The sequence below is a fragment of the Coptis chinensis genome, chromosome 6, assembly GCF_015680905.1.
Source record: "Coptis chinensis isolate HL-2020 chromosome 6, ASM1568090v1, whole genome shotgun sequence".
Classification (NCBI taxonomy): domain Eukaryota; kingdom Viridiplantae; phylum Streptophyta; class Magnoliopsida; order Ranunculales; family Ranunculaceae; genus Coptis; species Coptis chinensis.
In genome coordinates this window covers 3557933-3575337 of record NC_141461.1, presented here as the reverse complement: position 1 = coordinate 3575337, position 17405 = coordinate 3557933, and the positions used below count along the sequence as shown (strand labels likewise).

The 17405-nt window shown below is 36.5% G+C and overlaps 3 protein-coding genes and 1 long non-coding RNA gene across 5 annotated transcripts; 1 reads left to right on the top strand and 3 right to left on the bottom strand.

The window, feature by feature from the left end:
* Window positions 1-567: 567 nt before the first annotated feature.
* Window positions 568-5551, bottom strand: LOC147490818 (putative receptor-like protein kinase At1g11050). 2 transcript variants are annotated; one of them, XM_086569544.1, is made up of 2 exons: window positions 3485-5551; window positions 568-782 (listed from the first exon to the last, which is right to left on the bottom strand). In XM_086569544.1, exons 1-2 carry the CDS (start codon window positions 5404-5406, stop codon window positions 722-724), a joined length of 1983 nt encoding a protein of 660 aa, XP_086425670.1. In that variant the 5' UTR covers window positions 5407-5551; the 3' UTR covers window positions 568-721. The 2 variants fall into 2 exon arrangements, with proteins under 2 accessions (XP_086425670.1, XP_086425671.1); XM_086569545.1 differs by lacking the exon at window positions 568-782 and adding an exon at window positions 2569-2692.
* LOC147490819 (RNA polymerase II transcriptional coactivator KIWI-like) lies at window positions 789-2705 on the top strand. Its single transcript, XM_086569548.1, has 4 exons — window positions 789-951; window positions 1046-1151; window positions 2457-2479; window positions 2569-2705. The coding sequence occupies exons 1-4, from the start codon at window positions 796-798 to the stop codon at window positions 2626-2628; spliced, it is 345 nt and encodes a 114-aa protein (XP_086425674.1). The 5' UTR covers window positions 789-795; the 3' UTR covers window positions 2629-2705.
* Window positions 5552-8513: 2962 nt separating the features above from the next.
* On the bottom strand, window positions 8514-10279 carry LOC147490817 (F-box protein At4g35733-like). The gene has a single exon (XM_086569005.1). The coding sequence runs from the start codon at window positions 9952-9954 to the stop codon at window positions 8695-8697; it is 1260 nt and encodes a 419-aa protein (XP_086425131.1). The 5' UTR covers window positions 9955-10279; the 3' UTR covers window positions 8514-8694.
* A 1215-nt stretch (window positions 10280-11494) lies between these two features.
* On the bottom strand, window positions 11495-13028 carry LOC147490816 (uncharacterized). The gene is made up of 2 exons (XR_015199985.1): window positions 12574-13028; window positions 11495-11955 (listed from the first exon to the last, which is right to left on the bottom strand). It is a non-coding gene; the product is annotated as an uncharacterized LOC147490816 (long non-coding RNA).
* Window positions 13029-17405: the final 4377 nt, after the last annotated feature.

Genomic DNA, 17405 nt, shown 5'->3' with positions numbered 1-17405 from the left:
CTTGAATGCAATGTGTCTCAGCTGGCCTTGAAAATTGCAAGAGCTGCATGTCCCCAGGCTATTTATTTGGCTCGTAATATGAAATCTGGACAAAGTCTCTTGCACTGCCCAAGCTTGAAATGATTTTACAAAATTCCCCGATATATACCAATTTGCCTCAAGACAACTGCAAATCTGGCACAGAGACGAGACTGATATTTTGAACCTTGACATATGGTCAAGTAACAAAGGACATAAAAAAATAAAAAAATAAAAGATTGACATTTCGGCATGCTGATGTCTTGGTGACTTTGAGGTAGGATTGTAGGAGAAGTTGCTAAGATGGTAGCAGCATGGAAGATAGAGAAGTTTATAAGGCTAATCAGCATTGTTTTATTTCGTTTAATTTCAACACTTTTGGGTTTTTGGAACAATAGCGTATTGAGTTTCGGCTGTTTCGCAAAAGACTTCAGAAACTTATGAACAGTTACATAATCACAGCTGGTTATAACGAATTTGTTTTTGGAATGATATAGAATTTGTTATTCGGAAATGACTTGTCTTAATTATTTGTAAAAATTGTTATCATTATTAATAAAATTTAGACTTTGATTAAAAATAAATAAAATATGTTAGTACAAGTGAATAATTGTTAAGTTTTGGAGGGAATGAAAACAGGCGGGAAAAAAACTGTCAGCTGAACCGTCTCTGCACCTGTACTCCACCACCTACTAGTGTACAGCTAATAACTATAAAAGCAATGCCTCTTCATCTTCATCTTCTTCATCCTCATTTTTTTGTTTCTGCAGAAAAGAGATGGTGAGAAAAGGAAAGAGAGAGGAATATGAAAACGACTTTATATGTGATGAAGAACAACTTCCACTCAAGAAAAGGAAGAACATGAGCTCGAAGAAGAAGAAGAAAGATGACGTTGCTGAAACTGATGATTCTAATGACATTCTCGTCTACGAAGTATATATCTTTCTCTCTTTTCTTCTTCTTATTCAAATGTTTAGTTCTTTCTTTGTGTTTTTAATGTTGTGGGTTTTTTTTTTGACATGTGAAGTTATCGGATAAGAGGAAAGTATCGGTAAGAAGTTGGAAAGGAGAAGTGAGGGTTGACATTCGTGAGTTTTATGAAAGAGATGGCAAGAAACTCCCTGGCAAGAAAGGTTATATATTTTCTTCCAACACTTGTTCTTCTTTAAATTTTGAGGATTTGTAACTTGTAAGTAAAAAATTTCAAGGTCAATCTTTTCTAGTTTTGAGATAATGACAAAGTTTCGATTGCATTTTGCATTTTATTACATAGAGATTTTTTTTTTTTTTTTTTTTTTTTGAAATATTTAGAGGGTTAAGGCAGACATTGAAAGACCCTAGCCCGAAGGCTCTCGCCGATCGTAGCAGCATCTTGTCTCTAGCCCAAAGGCCCATCACATAATTACACAAGAAAGAAATTCCAACCAATATTTGGTGGGATTCGAACTTGTAACCTCTCCCATGAGGAGAGGAGTACACAACCAATTGAGCTAGCATCTTGTCTCTAGCCCAAAGGCTCACTTGGCCTAAAGGCCCATCACATAATTACACAAGAAAGAAATTCCAACCAATATTTGGTGGGATTCGAACTTGCAACCTCCCCCATGAAGAGAGGAGTACACAACCAATTGAGCTAGAAGCTCTTGTGTTATTACATAGAGATTTTATTTGTTTGCGAGACCTCCTTCCCAAGGTAACCAAAGCCCTCATTTCATGATCTTGTCTATAGGTTTTTGGTCTAGTGTTTGGCCTCTCTTGTAACATAGACACATAGTTTAAGGGAACAATCTGATAGAAGTTAAGCAATAAAACCTAGGGTGTGTTTGTTAAATTTTAACTCATGGAAAAGAAAGGAAATAAAATGGGTGGTCCACTATGGAATGGAATGGAATGGAAAGGAAATAATTTTAAATGGTATGTGTTTGGTAAACTGAGGAAAGGAAAGTAAAAACTGGGGAAATGAATAATCATGTTTGTTTGCAAAAGCTATGGAAAGGAATAATTGTATTGTTGGGTCATGGGTGTATTAGTAGTAAGCCCTATCTATCTATTTCCTTTCCTTTCCTTTCCACAAAAATTTCAGGGGTTAGCTAAGGACACAAAACCTTTTCCATTTCTATGATTTTGTTTCCATATGGAAAATCCCATTTCCTTTCCATGAGTAAACAAACGCCTTAAAAACTATGGAAAAGGTGGACCACTCTTATTTTCCTTTCCTTTCCATAGTGTTTCCATCATAACAAACACACCCCTAAAAAGATTGCAATTCTGTGAGGCGCATTATTATCGTTTCCTACATTTTAATGGAGTGTGGACACAATGGTCTGTCCACTTGTTTTACATTATAATATGTGCATAGTTTCTGCTCTGTGAATTGACTGGCTAATTTGAGCATTCAAATACTTCAAGCACTGATAGTTACATTTTCTTTCTTTTAGGTATTTCATTAAGCATGGATCAGGTTTGTTTATTATCTTTTTGTAATGCATCCTCCTTGCAGTTGTCTCTTGAAATTTTTGCTCACCTATTTTTGTTCATTTTGTTGTAAAGTGGAAGAATCTCCGGAAACATATGGATGCAATTGACAAAGCATTAGCTGAGAACTCTTAGGCAGTTGGTATGTCATTCCTTGAAGCAGCATTTTGTAAGAAGCGCTAGTGTTTATGTTTTTACCCTGCATACAGAAATGGCAGTTACTCTACTAACTGATTAGTGTAAGCATCCTTTTGAGTATACATTAAGTGTTTGAACTCGACAGCGTAATATGAAATATGTCGTCCATTGTGATTAGAATGCTTTCTTTTTTCGATGTATGAGCAGCCTTTTTACTCTTATAGTCATCTTCAGTTTACTGCAAGTATGTCTTTTAGTGATAAGGCCATTATTGTTTTAATGTTGTATGAGACTATGAGCTGCCTTTTTCGTATTCTAGGAATTCAACTTTATTGGGCTATAGTAGGTGTTTAATCCTGTTTTCCGGGAGCAGAGGGTTTCCGAACTATGCATTATTCTCAAGTAGATTACATTCAAATTCACCTTAGCTGCCCCTACCCTGTGGTTAGTTTAGTTAAGTGATAGGCTGCTTTTGTTGCACTAATGAGTATAATAAGTGTACTATTAATTTTATTGGATTTAATAAACTGGCAGTCTGCCAAACGCCCAAACCCTCCTATGTGGAGGTTTGTTGGAAAACAGAAAATAAAATTTGGAAGTATAGCTTGCTAAACTTGTAACTTCGAACTGTTAACATGCTCTCCTGTATGATGTATTTTAATGAATGCTAAATCTAGTGACTTTGACTGACTAAAACAAAAATCTCCCGTGGTTTGTTTTGACGTATAGCAGATAAGAACACATACATTTCTACCAATAGGTTGTTGCTACAATATAATACAAATGATCATTATCATCGTGAGCTTTAGCTTGTAAATGGAAACTTTGAACTATATGAGGTGTCTTTTATTACCTTAGCAAGCCTCCTGTATTTAGTTGGGCTTCACTTAAGAATGGTGGCAAGCTGAATGTGTTGTCTCTGCTGCGAAATGAATCGTCACCGAGAGGCAATGGTCTATCAGGTATGATAGGAATTTCTCTGTCTCCTTCCAACATCTTCAGCGCATCTGTAATGGTGGGTCTTAAAGCCACCATTACATGAGCACATAAGATCCCAACTAATACAAATCTCTCCATGATCACCTTAGGGTTAGGGTTATTAGGATCATCATCTTTTAGTAGCGATGTGTCCAGCACTCTTTCTAGCTGTCCTGATTTCACAAGCATCCAAGCCCAATCAGTTATTAGAACTGCTTGTGGTGCTAACTCTGAGGATGATAAGTCAAGTGCTCTTCTACCACTCATTGTCTCTAGAACAACCACCCCAAAGCTGTAAACATCACTCTTCTCAGTGAGCTGCCCATAAAGGGCATACTCTGGTGCTAAGTAACCATGTGTACCCGCAACTCTAGTGGTTAAATGAGACTGCCCTTCTTGGATTTGCTTGACTAACCCAAAGTCTGCTACTCTTGCCTTCATTTCTGCATCCAAGAGTATGTTGGTAGCCTTTATATCTCTGTGATAGATTGATGGTTTCACTCCATAGTGAAGGTAGGCAAGTCCCTTAGCCACATCTATAATTATACTCTTCCTTTGAGACCAATTCAAGGCTTTTGTATTGCCACTACTGCTAATACTGCTCCTTGAGAAGAAGAGGTGATCGTCGAGATTCCCATTGGGCATGTAGTCATAGACGAGGTACCTCTGTTTTCCTTGCTCTTCATCATACTTCTCATCGGACACGCAACAGCCTCTTAATGGCACAAGATTACGGTGCTTCAAGTTACTAATGATCTCTACCTCATTGCAGAACTCTGTGTTTCCTTCACTATCAGGTTCTATCATCTTCTTCACTGCAACTAGTGTTCCATCTGATAATATCCCCTTATAAACAACCCCAAAGCCCCCACGCCCAATTAGATTATTGTCCGAAAAGTTATCTGTAGCTCTGTCAAGCTCCTCAAACTTGAACCAGATAGACCCAGTATTCAATCGCAAATGAAGCTTTAAGCTTTTCTCCTCCGAATCAGGTGTACCAAAACTTGTCATTTTTTTTCTCTTTTGACGATTATCCCAAAAGACATACCAGGGCAATGCACATAATAAAAGTAGAACAACGACTGCAATACCTATTAAAGTGTTGATAAGATCTCTGTGTGCTTTACCCTTTGAATTTGATATAGAGGAAAGTGGCAGACCAAATATACAAGCAGCAGTACCTGCGCTCTCCGCTCCATATTCATTTACCACACCACCAGCATATAGAATTGTGAAATAAAAGCATTCAGTAGAATGAGACGCATTGCCATCAATAGAAGTCAATCTAGCCTGAACCTTAAAGCCGGCTTTGACACAAGCATCACAGGATGAGGAATCTGAGAGGTCAGCTTGACACGCTGTATCAATCTGCGTGGTTGGTCCCAACCTGTCAATCCAATCCTGCTTAGTCACAATACCAGCACAAATATGTGGACCTGTCTGGAAGCGCTCAGGGCTGCCGAAACATGTGGAGGCAATATCAGGAGGAAGAGACAGAGACTTGAGTTTAGATTGGAAGTCTAAGACGCAGGCAGAGGCGGATGGAAGATCAGGAAGTTGAAAGAGGGAGGTTTCTTTCAAGTGTTGTGCAAGACCAATGCCGAAGAGGCTCAGAAGAGCCTGGCAGCAAATCTGGTTTGCTGTGTTAGAGTTAGTGGGTGATTGACATACTGAGGTATTCCATGGGATTGTATGGATATAGTTTAGATCAATAGGACATGAAGACATGTTAGTTGACAAAACTGAAGCAACTAAGGAGAGAAAGGCTATAGTAAGCAGCATCATTGGAGTACTCATATCTCTCTATATCTATGTTTCATTGGTTTTGTATCTGAGGGGGAGAGAGACATGGGTCATATGCTGACATGCTGTTGCAAGAGCTGACAGATAAGATAATAGAATAATGTCAACTGTTCTGCTTTTCCAATCTCAAATGGCCAAAAGCAACCGACAACTACTGTAATTATACATTTATACCCCAATTCGGCAATACCTCAGTGCCCATTTGAAACGAGTTCAAGAAAATACTGAATAACCAGAACTGGGACTGAAGTTTATAGTTTATACGCAATGTTGCATAGTAACTTTGAACCAAAACTAGAATTTTTTGTCCGCTAATATACTGTTATAATACCTATTGCTCCAATATAATGTTAAGTTATTTAAAAATCCGGGTTAAAATTAAAACGATCTAACATGTAATCTAAATTTTTTTACCAAAAGAAAAATGTAATCTAAATTTGGATGCTGAATCATGTGAACCTAGTGCCACTTTTTTCTGAAATTCCAATTTTTCCGAATTTCAATCTGAATTTTATTCGGCCATTAATATTAATCGTCCGATTTCCAAAAATCCGATTTATATTCGGATCGGCTTCGGGTGATTTTTTAAATTCTGATTTTCCGATTTTTTCCGATCCGAATCCGTCGAAGATATGCATATCTGTCCGATTTTGTCAAATTATTATTTAGAATTACATACAATATATCTAAAATTCTAATGTAATTAAAATTGTTTTAATATGATCCAACTTTTTTTTGCTAAATTATAGTGAATTAACTTACATTAATCAATATATAGTATAAACAAACAAAAAACCCTAGAATTAGTATTTATTGTACAAGTTATAAAATAGATTTAATATTAAAATATTTGAATTTTAAATAATTTCCGATTTTTATCCAAATTATCCGATTTTTCATCCAAAAAATCCAAATTCTATCCGATTGCCAAATTTTTTGAATTTAGCCGAAATTTAGAATTCTAAAAAAAATCGGCGATCCGATCCGAAACACACACACCCCTATGTGAAACATAACAAAAAACACACGGCATATTTTATCCACCCATTTCAATGCTCCTTTATCTAACATACGTATTTCCTTTTTATCGACCATGGATATGTTTCATATGTTGGTAGATATTTTCAATATACAGTATCACATTTTATTTTATTTTTCCGTAAACACTCCCCGAATGTACATTTAGTACCTTACAAAAGGGGGTTTAAAAAAAATGAAAATAGAGAATACAAAAAGATTGGATTAAAAAAAGAAAAATAGAAAAAATTCCCAAAGTAAATACAAATTTACCTAAATCGATAATTAGAGAGATCATTCATATCATGAATAATCTCCCTTCACATGAAATACGGTGCTGACAGTATCACATTATCGCTTACAATCCTTACATTGACATTGGAATTTTTCAGGGCCCGTATTGTTGCAAAACAACAATATGGAGAAGTTTCGGCCATGGTGGCACAGAAACTCACACCTATCATTCCAAAGATTTTGTGACATTCAAAAAATAAAAGGGTGAACTAGTGTTACTCCCACTAGATGAGCCAATTAGGATTTTCTCCTACTAGATGGGAAATTAGTTCTCTCTAAACACACGGTCAATTTGGTTTGACTGTTAATTTTCAAGTCAAACAACTGAAAATAATATAAATGCCCCTACCTAATTAAAATTGAATATTTTCTTTTAAAAAAAAATGAAGACATTTGTGTAATTTTCAATTGTTTGACTTGAAAGTTAACGGTCAAACCAAATTGACCATGTGTTTAGGGAGGAAACCCTAGGAAATCCTAATTGGCTCATCTAGTGGAGGGTAATACTAGTTAACCCAAAATGAAAAGCAATACAATTTAGAGAAAAAAAACGCGATTCTGTGGTTCAGCAAGTCAGTACGGCAACTTAGATAGCAAGAAAATATAATACATACTGATACACATAAACACACAACAAGGAATCTTGTTTCATCTTAAAATAATTTATATATATTCTTATTCTTATAATAGGTCTCCTATCCAAAATCAGGAATAAGTGCATAAACTTGGCCAAGCTAGGATAGTCAGGTGCTAAAGATGGAGCTTGCACGAAATGCTGGGTAATAGTTCATATACTGAGCAGTTCGATATCTTCATGCAACTGAGGAGAAAGATAAACTAGCACATAAGATAAGTTCCATTGTCAGAATCTGGAACTCGGAAGATCACAAGTCAGAACTATTATTTCAGTTAGATACACAAAAGATATGTAACACTCCGTAGAGCTTTACTTTGAGCCAAACCAACACCAAAGCTGCTTTCATTTGTGGAAATGTTCAACTTTCAAGTTTGTAGGATTGGAAGTTAAATGCAATTTGTTTGATGCTACAACTCTCCTATACACCAAGTATAAATTCATAGTACCATATGGCACTATGGCAGAACCTTAAAGATCCAACTCATATGACTATACTGCGCAACCTTAATAATGAATGTTAAACTGCCTTTTTTCTCAGTACTAGATTTCTCGCAGAACAAATTCACCTTACTGTATTCCTAGCAGAAGAGCCAAAAGTCATGGGAAAATGAGTAACAAGTGTTGAACTAGACAATGGTTAAAGCTGAGACATAATTTTCTCAACGTACTACTAGTGCCATTGATTTCAGATCCTTATCTAAAAAAAACAGCACGAACTGAGAAATGTTTTTTCATCGAAAACATTACACCAGAAAGATGTAATAACACTTCTTCTATAGTACATGTGGCCTAGTAATGAAATTTCGACCAATCAGATGCACTCAGTATCCAGGGGCATTGGAATCTGTAAAATTGCCCATCAACCTGGTAGCTTATTCTGTATTCAAGTATGCTCTAGCCTCTAGCTAGTTTAGTTAGTTCGACAGGAGCATCAGTTACATTACTTTCCCTTCTTTATTATGGATAAACGTTTGACCTCTCAGACATATAGATGTAAAAAAACTCATGAGACTTTAACCTAAATGGTGATTAGTTAGACAGTGTGACGTTTATATCTGTCCATAACCATAAAGGAAGCAGAAGTTGCAGGGTATGACATTAAACATAACTCTGTAGAACATATATATACCATTAATAGCTAAGAACTTGAGACAAGCAGAATACTAGTTGCATAATTGAGAGATCACTGAAGCAGAGAATCCTGAAAAGTAATTGTTTATACTAACACATCCACTGAATAAAAGAAACCATACCCAATGAGTTTGAGCTTAGAAGTAAACTTTCAGCAACCTATATGAACTAAAATGCGCAGTCTTGCCCTCAAATGTGATCCCTTATGGACTGAGAGTAACCCAAACCGGTGGAGGAAGTATGCACCTGATATCATTTGGATTTGGAATTGGGCAAGGTAACGGATCAGTAATTCCTTTGTCTATGCTGAAAACACCAAAATCATAACCTCTGACACGACCATTCATGAATCTAAAATATCCATCTTCAAATACGTTGAAAACACCCAAAAATTGCGCCGTAACATAAGGATACAAGCCTCGACAGTCACCAAAACCAGGAAGACGGTGCCTCATATCATCGGTAAAATAAACTGAGTTTTCTATGCAACTACGATATTCTCGAACTGAAACAGAGTACGAGCAATTTGTACCTAAAAACAACCCTTTATCTCCTAGGTCAACTACTCTGGACCATTTTGCTTCACTTAAATCTAATTTACTAAGAGTAAAATAGTACGTCAAATCATAAGGGGTTTTGGGTAACTGGTACCTATAAAGCATTAACAGTTCTTTTCCAGATTCCACCAAATACCTCTGCTGAGGTTCATCGCAAGGGAGTCCTCCTGAAGGGTCTGCAACTTTAACAACATTTGGTGAAGCACCTATGTTGCAAATATAAACATTTCCTTTACTATCAGCAGCATAGAATTGCCCTTTGAAACAAACAATATCTTGGAAAATGATATCTTCTGTGTCTGTAATCAGGATCCAAGCCACAGTACCGGATTTATAGAAAGCCAAACCACAAGGCCCTTCTTCCAATATTACCATAACTACAAAATCAGTACTCTCAGATGGATTTGCAAATAGAACAGCCTTTACAACACAACAATTACGAAGGTAACCGACATAATCCCAGGGCAGGACAATATTACCAATCGGTGATGTTGAAGGGGAAAGATACAATGAAGGGAGGTGAATTTGAGCTCTGGTTAACGGGTTCAATAGACTGAATGATGGACCTTCTTCACGAAGGACCACCAGCCATCCATGAGGGGATCCCCAACACTTCTTACCCTTTCCCAGGACCTCTGGAAGCTCCAAACGATAAGTTTTATTATCAACAAGGTTGAAGAAACTGCAGTAGGTCTCAGAGATGGTGTTGGTGTTGAATTGAGGGAGCAACAACCATGGAAGTTGAGTAAGAAGATGGAAGGGTTTTTTCGGTAAGTTTGATCTCCATGAAGGACAAACAGCTCGTACTCGAACATAATCAACATAGTTGGTTAGTTTTTTTGAAATAAAATCCAGTAACTCTGGTGCGAGTTCAGACCAGCGGCTAAGAACCATTTGTTGATTCATTGGAGTTGATCGGAGATTCGGAGTAGTTAAGATTCAGACGTTTCAGCAAATAGCAAAGGCAGCAACACAGCCAACACTATAAATTGTGCTCAAAACTCTCTAGCTTAAGACTAAAATGGTAAAAAAATCCTTAGCAGGCAAAAGTGGATAGAAACTAAATGAAAATGATCTGGCAGTGTAATCTGAAATGATAATGCATTAAAATTGGACCGAAATTACAGTAAAAGTTGATTTGTGAAGAAAGAAAATCAGAATCAAATAGACCGCAATCATAATCTCCAATGCCAATTAAGAGAGATCAAGGAAATTCAAACTTACTAAATCTGGTGAGCATGTTTTGGCCACATGACCCCCGTTAATGACGTGTGTTACCAATCGTTGGTAAGCGTTTAGACTAAGCACCAAGCCACTACATTCTTCTGGGGAGCTTTGAAATTTAGTTTAAGAAACACAAGTACAGTGCTTTAATCAATATTAAAAAAAGTATTTACCATTAAACCTACACATGGAACGAAAGATTACAAACTAGATCAAAAGGAAAATATGTATTTACAGTATATACAAACCACTTTAGTGTATATATATATATCTTGATATTAAAGCTCCCACAAGGGGTATTTTTCGAGCTCTATTAAAATTCCATGTCATCTTCTATTAAAACAGAAATTTCTCTCCTATTTGAAAACGGAAATCTTTTTTTACAACGGGAATTTCTCTCAGGAATCCTTCTCCTATTAAAACAAAATCTCTCTCCCAATTGAAAAAACGGGTTTTTAAAACTTAATTAAAACTTCATTAAAAACAATTTGTTAGAAAATTAAAACAGGCCGGGTTAGAGACTAAAACAGTAGTCCCAATTTTCTAAAAAAAATCTAAAACAAGGGGTATATTTCAAGCTCTATTAAAATTCCACGTCATCTCCTTTTAAAACGAGAATTTCTCTCCTATTAAAACGGGAATTCCTCTTCTATTTGAAAAACGGGAATCCTTTTTTACAACAGAAATTCCTCTCCTATTAAAACAAATTCTAGCACTTTTAATTAAAGCGGGAATCATTCTCCTATTAAAATGGGAATTTCTCTCCTATTAAAAAGGGAAAATCTAGCATATCTAATTAAAACGGAAATTATTCTCCTATTAAAACATGATCTCTCTCCCAATTGAAAAAAAATGGATTTTTAAAACTTAATTAAAACAATTTGTTAGAAAATTAAAACGGGTTAACGACTAAAACGGTAGTCCCAATTTTCTAAAAAAAATCTAAATATTTTCAAAAGAGCTGGTGCGTATGCACGGGCCTACAAGCTAGTGTGTGTGTGTGTATATATATATATAGATAGATATTTTTAGATATTTCAGTAAAAATTCTTAGGGAATTCTTGCTTATTCTTAGTAAAGATAGAGAAAAGCATTTATTTTGGCCTATTTAGGGCAGCTATAAAAAGTTAAAAAAATTATGATAGGAGTTTATATAGGATTAGGAATATATATACGTATATATCTCCCTAGGAAAAAAAAGAAGAGAAACGTGTATCTTTCCTAATGATAAAGAGAATCTTTATAGCAAGAAATAAGACTACAGGCCTACAGCCCTGCAACAAAATTTACTGGAGGTTCTACAGCCATACGATAAGCCCATCCGAGAAGTGAATGGGCTATGACTTTGAACTCTAGGAATCCATACTACATCAACAACAATTTTAGTACTTATACAAGAAGAAAGGGAATATATATATATACCAAACTTAGTAACTTACTACATAAGATTGGTCTATATGCCCAGATAGCATCAGAAGAGATCGACAATGATAGCCTCCATCACATTCTAGACATCAGCTAGCACAAACTCATTAAGACCTCACAGCCTAGCCACTCACTTGCCGCTTCAGCTTGCTTCAACACATCTTCAGGGCCGTTAGCTTTCTACCCCCTATTTCCTGCCTTAAGACCACCTGACAAAAGATCTTTCCAGTAAACACCAGGTGTACCTCGACAAGAACTCTGTGATAAGAAGAATCAGAAAAATATAAGAATTAGCTACATTTCGATGAAAGTAGACCAGGTTGATCCAGCATAAACGACAGTTGTATCATAAGAAGCCCGAGATTTCCCACAAACAAACTGGCCAACACAGCCATAACTGACTACTCCAAAAGGAATAACACGGAGTCACTTAACAAAGACGCAAACCATATATAATCCCTGAGTGACAGGATAGATCTTCTCTAAACATCCTTTCTTCTGGAACATGTCTAGTGGGGAGACCTTCCATAGAAACTGATTCCTAAAAGGAGTTTTCATTTTCGAATTATTCTAAGATTAACTTGACTAAAATCAGCACTACTAAAACCTGCAATCTCAGAATTTGTCAATAAACTGATAAACAAACTTAAATGTGAAATTGCCTTTTGAAGAAGCAATACATATTACGATCATATTGATCTCAACTGAAAACAAAATTATCATGAGCTAGAGGCACTGGGAAAAACAAGATTTGCACAAATTTCAAATAATACAAAGTTCAAAATCTTCAATTATAAACAATGAGAACCTTGAATTTGTCTCCATTGGTAACTGACTGTTTGATATAAGCCCATTAAAAAGAATAGAGCAGATTACCTGCATCAGCAATGGGGATATGCGTTGCAAAATAATACACTCCTTCTTTTAAGTGATAAGATCATTATGCTTTCCACTGTCCGTGGAATTCTCAAACAGAAATGCGTCGCCCATAAGAGGTTTTGAAAAGTTGAATACAGCGGTCATGTGTGTAGTTATGAACTTATCCCAAATAGAGCAGAACCCCCTCCATTCACCTCATTTTTCTTTACATTCAGTATTGCACTAAAAACTTCTTAGCTCTAAAGCACGGACGCACTTACCAAAGGGCTGTGTCTGAGTCGGATGCGGTATGGACACGCATCCGGCGCGGTCAACACAGTCAAGATGCGGTCAACAGGGTCAGGACGCAGATTTTGACTCAAAAAAATAAATAATAAATCAAAATAATGTTAAAAAACTCAATTTTTCCAGTTTTTGTTTTGTTAAGACTTCTGACATGTTTTAGAAATATTAAACTTAATCTTGTGGTTATTTATCTTGAATAGTTTTGAATTTATGAATGTTGATACATTTAATTTAGTTTTCAATGTAAAATTTATATAAAATAAAATTATAAATATTAATTAATTTCCGCGTCCTTTGCCTCGCCCGCGTCCTTTTTTGAGATATAACCAAGTCGCTACGTCAGTGTCCGCATCCGCGTCCGTGCAACATAGCTTCTTAGTGTAGGAAATTATATGGAAAATGGTTTTTTTGATAGATTGTTTCCAAGTAGGAATTGAGGTCAAAGAAGATCAACCTTGAAAAGGAGAAAGATTGAAAGAAAAATATTTGGAAACCAAGGAGGAACTTCAATGACACCACTGTAGAAATCCATAGTCATTGGAAACTTAAAATAAATTGAAGGGTAAATTGATGCTTATGAAGACCCTTGGTGAAGATATTAGCAGTTTGATCACCTGATGAAACAAACTGATCTTGGTGAGTTCTAAAGGCAACACGTTTTTGCACAAAATGGCAGTCGAGCTAAATATGGTTGGTACGACCATGGAAAACCGGATTCGCGCACCACGTGACACCTTCTTCGTTATCTGAATTGTGCCTTTAGTGCAGTTCACCACGGGCTAATTTATAAAAAGGAAAAAGCACCCAAACAAAACAACTTAGACTACATGAACGACTTAAAGATGACAAATGCCATGATTTTTCTCTCAAATTCAGTTCTACATCCAGTTGGTATCTTAGGAGGCCAAAATCTTCCAAACGAGACTAACGAAGCAAATTAAATTTCTAAAATAAAAAAGGAAACTACTTTTCAATATCTAAATGCATGCAGCATAAATGCTATCCAGGCACAAAAATATTTGTCAGTACATACGGGTGCCAAAAGAATATTACAACTCTAAATTGGAATAAATTATATTCCAGTCTTAGAGTTCAAACATACATGAGACATAAATTGAATAGTAGGCACCAAAATAGTCGATTAAAACGTAGATGTATTAAGAGGACAACACGCTTGCAAGATGCACACTGACGTGTTGTCAAAACTTGGTTGGAAGATGTGTCATAGGCCAGGTGTTAGTAATGTGCAGACCAACTCTTTACGAAATTCATGATCTCTCCCGAATTTGGTGAAAAGGGTCATTCGCACAGAAACTACTGATATTTATAGGAATGGAGATTCCTCAATGAAAAAGTTATTAAGTCTAAAAAAAATGTGTTTCAGACACGAGGAACGACCAAATACCTATTTATTCAGTATAAAATTTCTGTTCACCATTTCTCAAAATGTGTGAAGCTAACAAACTCTTCTGAAATATGCTATAGTTGTCATTGAAAGTTTGTTCCCTAATTTGGCTCTCACAGTAGAAATCTTCCTAATGCAAGAATCAAGGACATAACAGAACATAGAATTAGCCATGCACAATATAAAGGCCAAAATGACACTTATTGAAGGCAAATAACCAAGTGTGTTAAAGTAAATCGTGCTGTGGCCTGTCCAAGGCCTCAATAAAATAACCAGAGAAGAGAATGGGGGTCGGTTTCTAGAAGCCACATAGAAAAGTATGACTGATATAGCAAACCACTAAACACACAATAATACAACGAAATACTTTCACGGAAGACCTCTATAGAACAAGAAAAAAGCTCACACAACAATAACAAGGATACCAACTGAACCGCATCAACAGAGAAAATAGAAAAAATCAAACACGATAATGATGAAACTTAAAGCAAACTTAATAACAAATCAATTTATGTATGCTCTCACAGTCCCACCCGAGCAGGTCTGCAGAGAGTAATATCTCCACAGCCTTATCCGCACAAGAAGAGAGACTTTTTCGGCAAGTCGAACCTGCAACCTCCAAGTCAGTATATGGCAACTACATATCGCTGAGGCTCACCCTCAATAAGAAATCAAACTTTTGTACACTTATGCAGGTTAAACCTTATTCCATCAACAGATTTTTCCTCTAAGACACTGCTGATCTTTTGTAGAAAACATATTTTAAATCTTCTTGACATAGGTGACAAGTAAATTTTCTTGCGTCCCTAAATCCGTTTAAGTCATATTGTCAGTGATAAGCAAAGTTACCATATGTGCATTATACTGAGAGATGATGGTGATGGGCCATGTCAAAAGGGTCAAATATTAGAATAAATGAGTATTCCACCGGGGACTTTCCTAAGTTAATGAAAGAGAGCAACAGCCCCTGCAAAACATCCCTATCTATTCTAACCCCCTTCCCAGCTAATATAACTCGTCCACAAGTAGGGTCAAGTTGCTTGGAGGTGTAGGCAGTACGGACACATAATTTATCATGGGTCTTGTTTGCAAGTGTGTTGATAAAAAAACTGTTCCACAATGTGGACTGACACTTTTACGAGCATGTACGGGGTTACCAAAGCTGATTTTTGCTCTACACACCTGCCCACCATCCTATTTCATGGAAGCAGCTAGATTTTTTTATCACGTCCTTTGTTCTGCCATTCAAAGCATTGTAGTCTCCGTTGGCCCTGGTTTCAGTAATCTCAAATGGTGTCCCACTCCGTCTTGGTGGCCTTGGCATATGTTGTGGGCTGATGTTATTAGTTTTTTATTTGAAGCTTCATGGATTCAGACCAAGGTGCTCCAAAACCACATTTTTAGATACCGTAACACTACGCCAACAGGGGTGTGTGTGTGTGTGTGTGTGTCTTTGACAGCGTCACTGCTGAACTACTTATGCATCTTCCCGATTTTGAACTCAGTACTCTAGCCTCAGAGACTGCCGCCCCCTATAAACCACAACTTGTCTTAGCAGAAGCTTACTATGACAAGATTATTACAAGGCTTGAGAGGAAATTTGAGTTGTCAGCTCGTCTGAAAGCTGTCATTGGTTGTCTATAATCTGGACACGATAATAATTTTCTTCTCACTATTCATATGGAAGGTACTGGGCTGCGTTCACCAGCTGAGTACTGTGTCATTCTTAGTTGTTGCCTTATGATCATATGGTGTCCTCCGCAGAGGTGGACTGCGCACCTAAGGCAGAGCTAAAAAGGGTTATACCCCCACCCCACAAGTTTCTATATAAAAAAAGTACTAATATATAAATCATGTATAATATGAACATATATTCTGTATATAGTACTATATATACTAGTTAATATACATCTACCTAAAACAAAACCCAAACATCTAAGTTTCCTAAAAAAAACCTTTGTACAATGTGGTTTGGCAGGTAACACTTCGACCAGCAAAAATCTTAATCTATTGTTGGTATGAAGGTAAGCATGCATGTGTGGACATTACAGGATTGTCTCTGATAGTCGGATTTGGTAATGGTGTCTTTGAGGTAGGACAAGCACTCATTAGCACAACGACAACAAAAGTGGAGAAACATGATAGGTGGAGAAACATGAGAGAGCATGGCAGCCTAACCAACACATCTTCACAACTTTTGTTTTTGATACTTTTGAATTTTTAGCTCCAGAATCAGTTGAGCTCCTAAGGAAGAGGATGTAATGACAGCTGGTTCCAATGAATATGTATTCAGGAAGATAGGATCTGTTGTTCAGAACGGGCTGGGCGCCTGGCTGTGCAACTTGTGTGTTTGTCCCCACTACCTTTGTATGATTCTTCTTTGGATATTCAATAAGATATATTTTTCTCAAAAAAAAACTTAACATTGTGCACGAGTATGTAATCAAGTGGAGTAAATAAGGTAAAGGAGTTTTTCTCCGTTTGTAGAAACCAACGATAAGAGATATTTCCTTCCAAACTTTTCACCCAACAGATTGTTGCATTAATCATTATGAAGACAGGTCATGTATAAATCCAAAATTTACATAAGCAGGGAACCTAAATGTTTGCATATCCATTATAACTTCGTTCAACTTTCTGGTCTTAAAGAGACTTTGGGCGTAGCAGGTAACGACTCCCAACGGTTTGCACCATTTTAAGGAAGTAAATCCTCATTCTTTAATGTGTATTCCTCTTAGCCTTACACGTCTTTAAATTAAAACCATTCGCTCTCCACTACAAAAAAACAAAATCCATGTTATATATCCCATGCAGGATATTAGGGTTGATGTGCCATTTTTCTGTCCACTACCTTAGTAGGGAACAGCATGGGAAAGACCATGTTACTATGTGTTTTAGTGCTCGGTTGGTAATGCTCTCAGAAATATAATGTAATGAATATACATTAAAGTCATTGGTGAAACTTAGACCAATCTACTCTAACGTCAGTTTATGCGGTGACTTAATTCATGACGAGCGTGATATTAATCTGGATGGAATATGAACCCTAACAAGGGAACATAACTTGCAGAAATGAACAATAATCAAAATTGAATAAATGACTTAGTACCAAAGCAGAATATTAGCTTCATAAATGGGA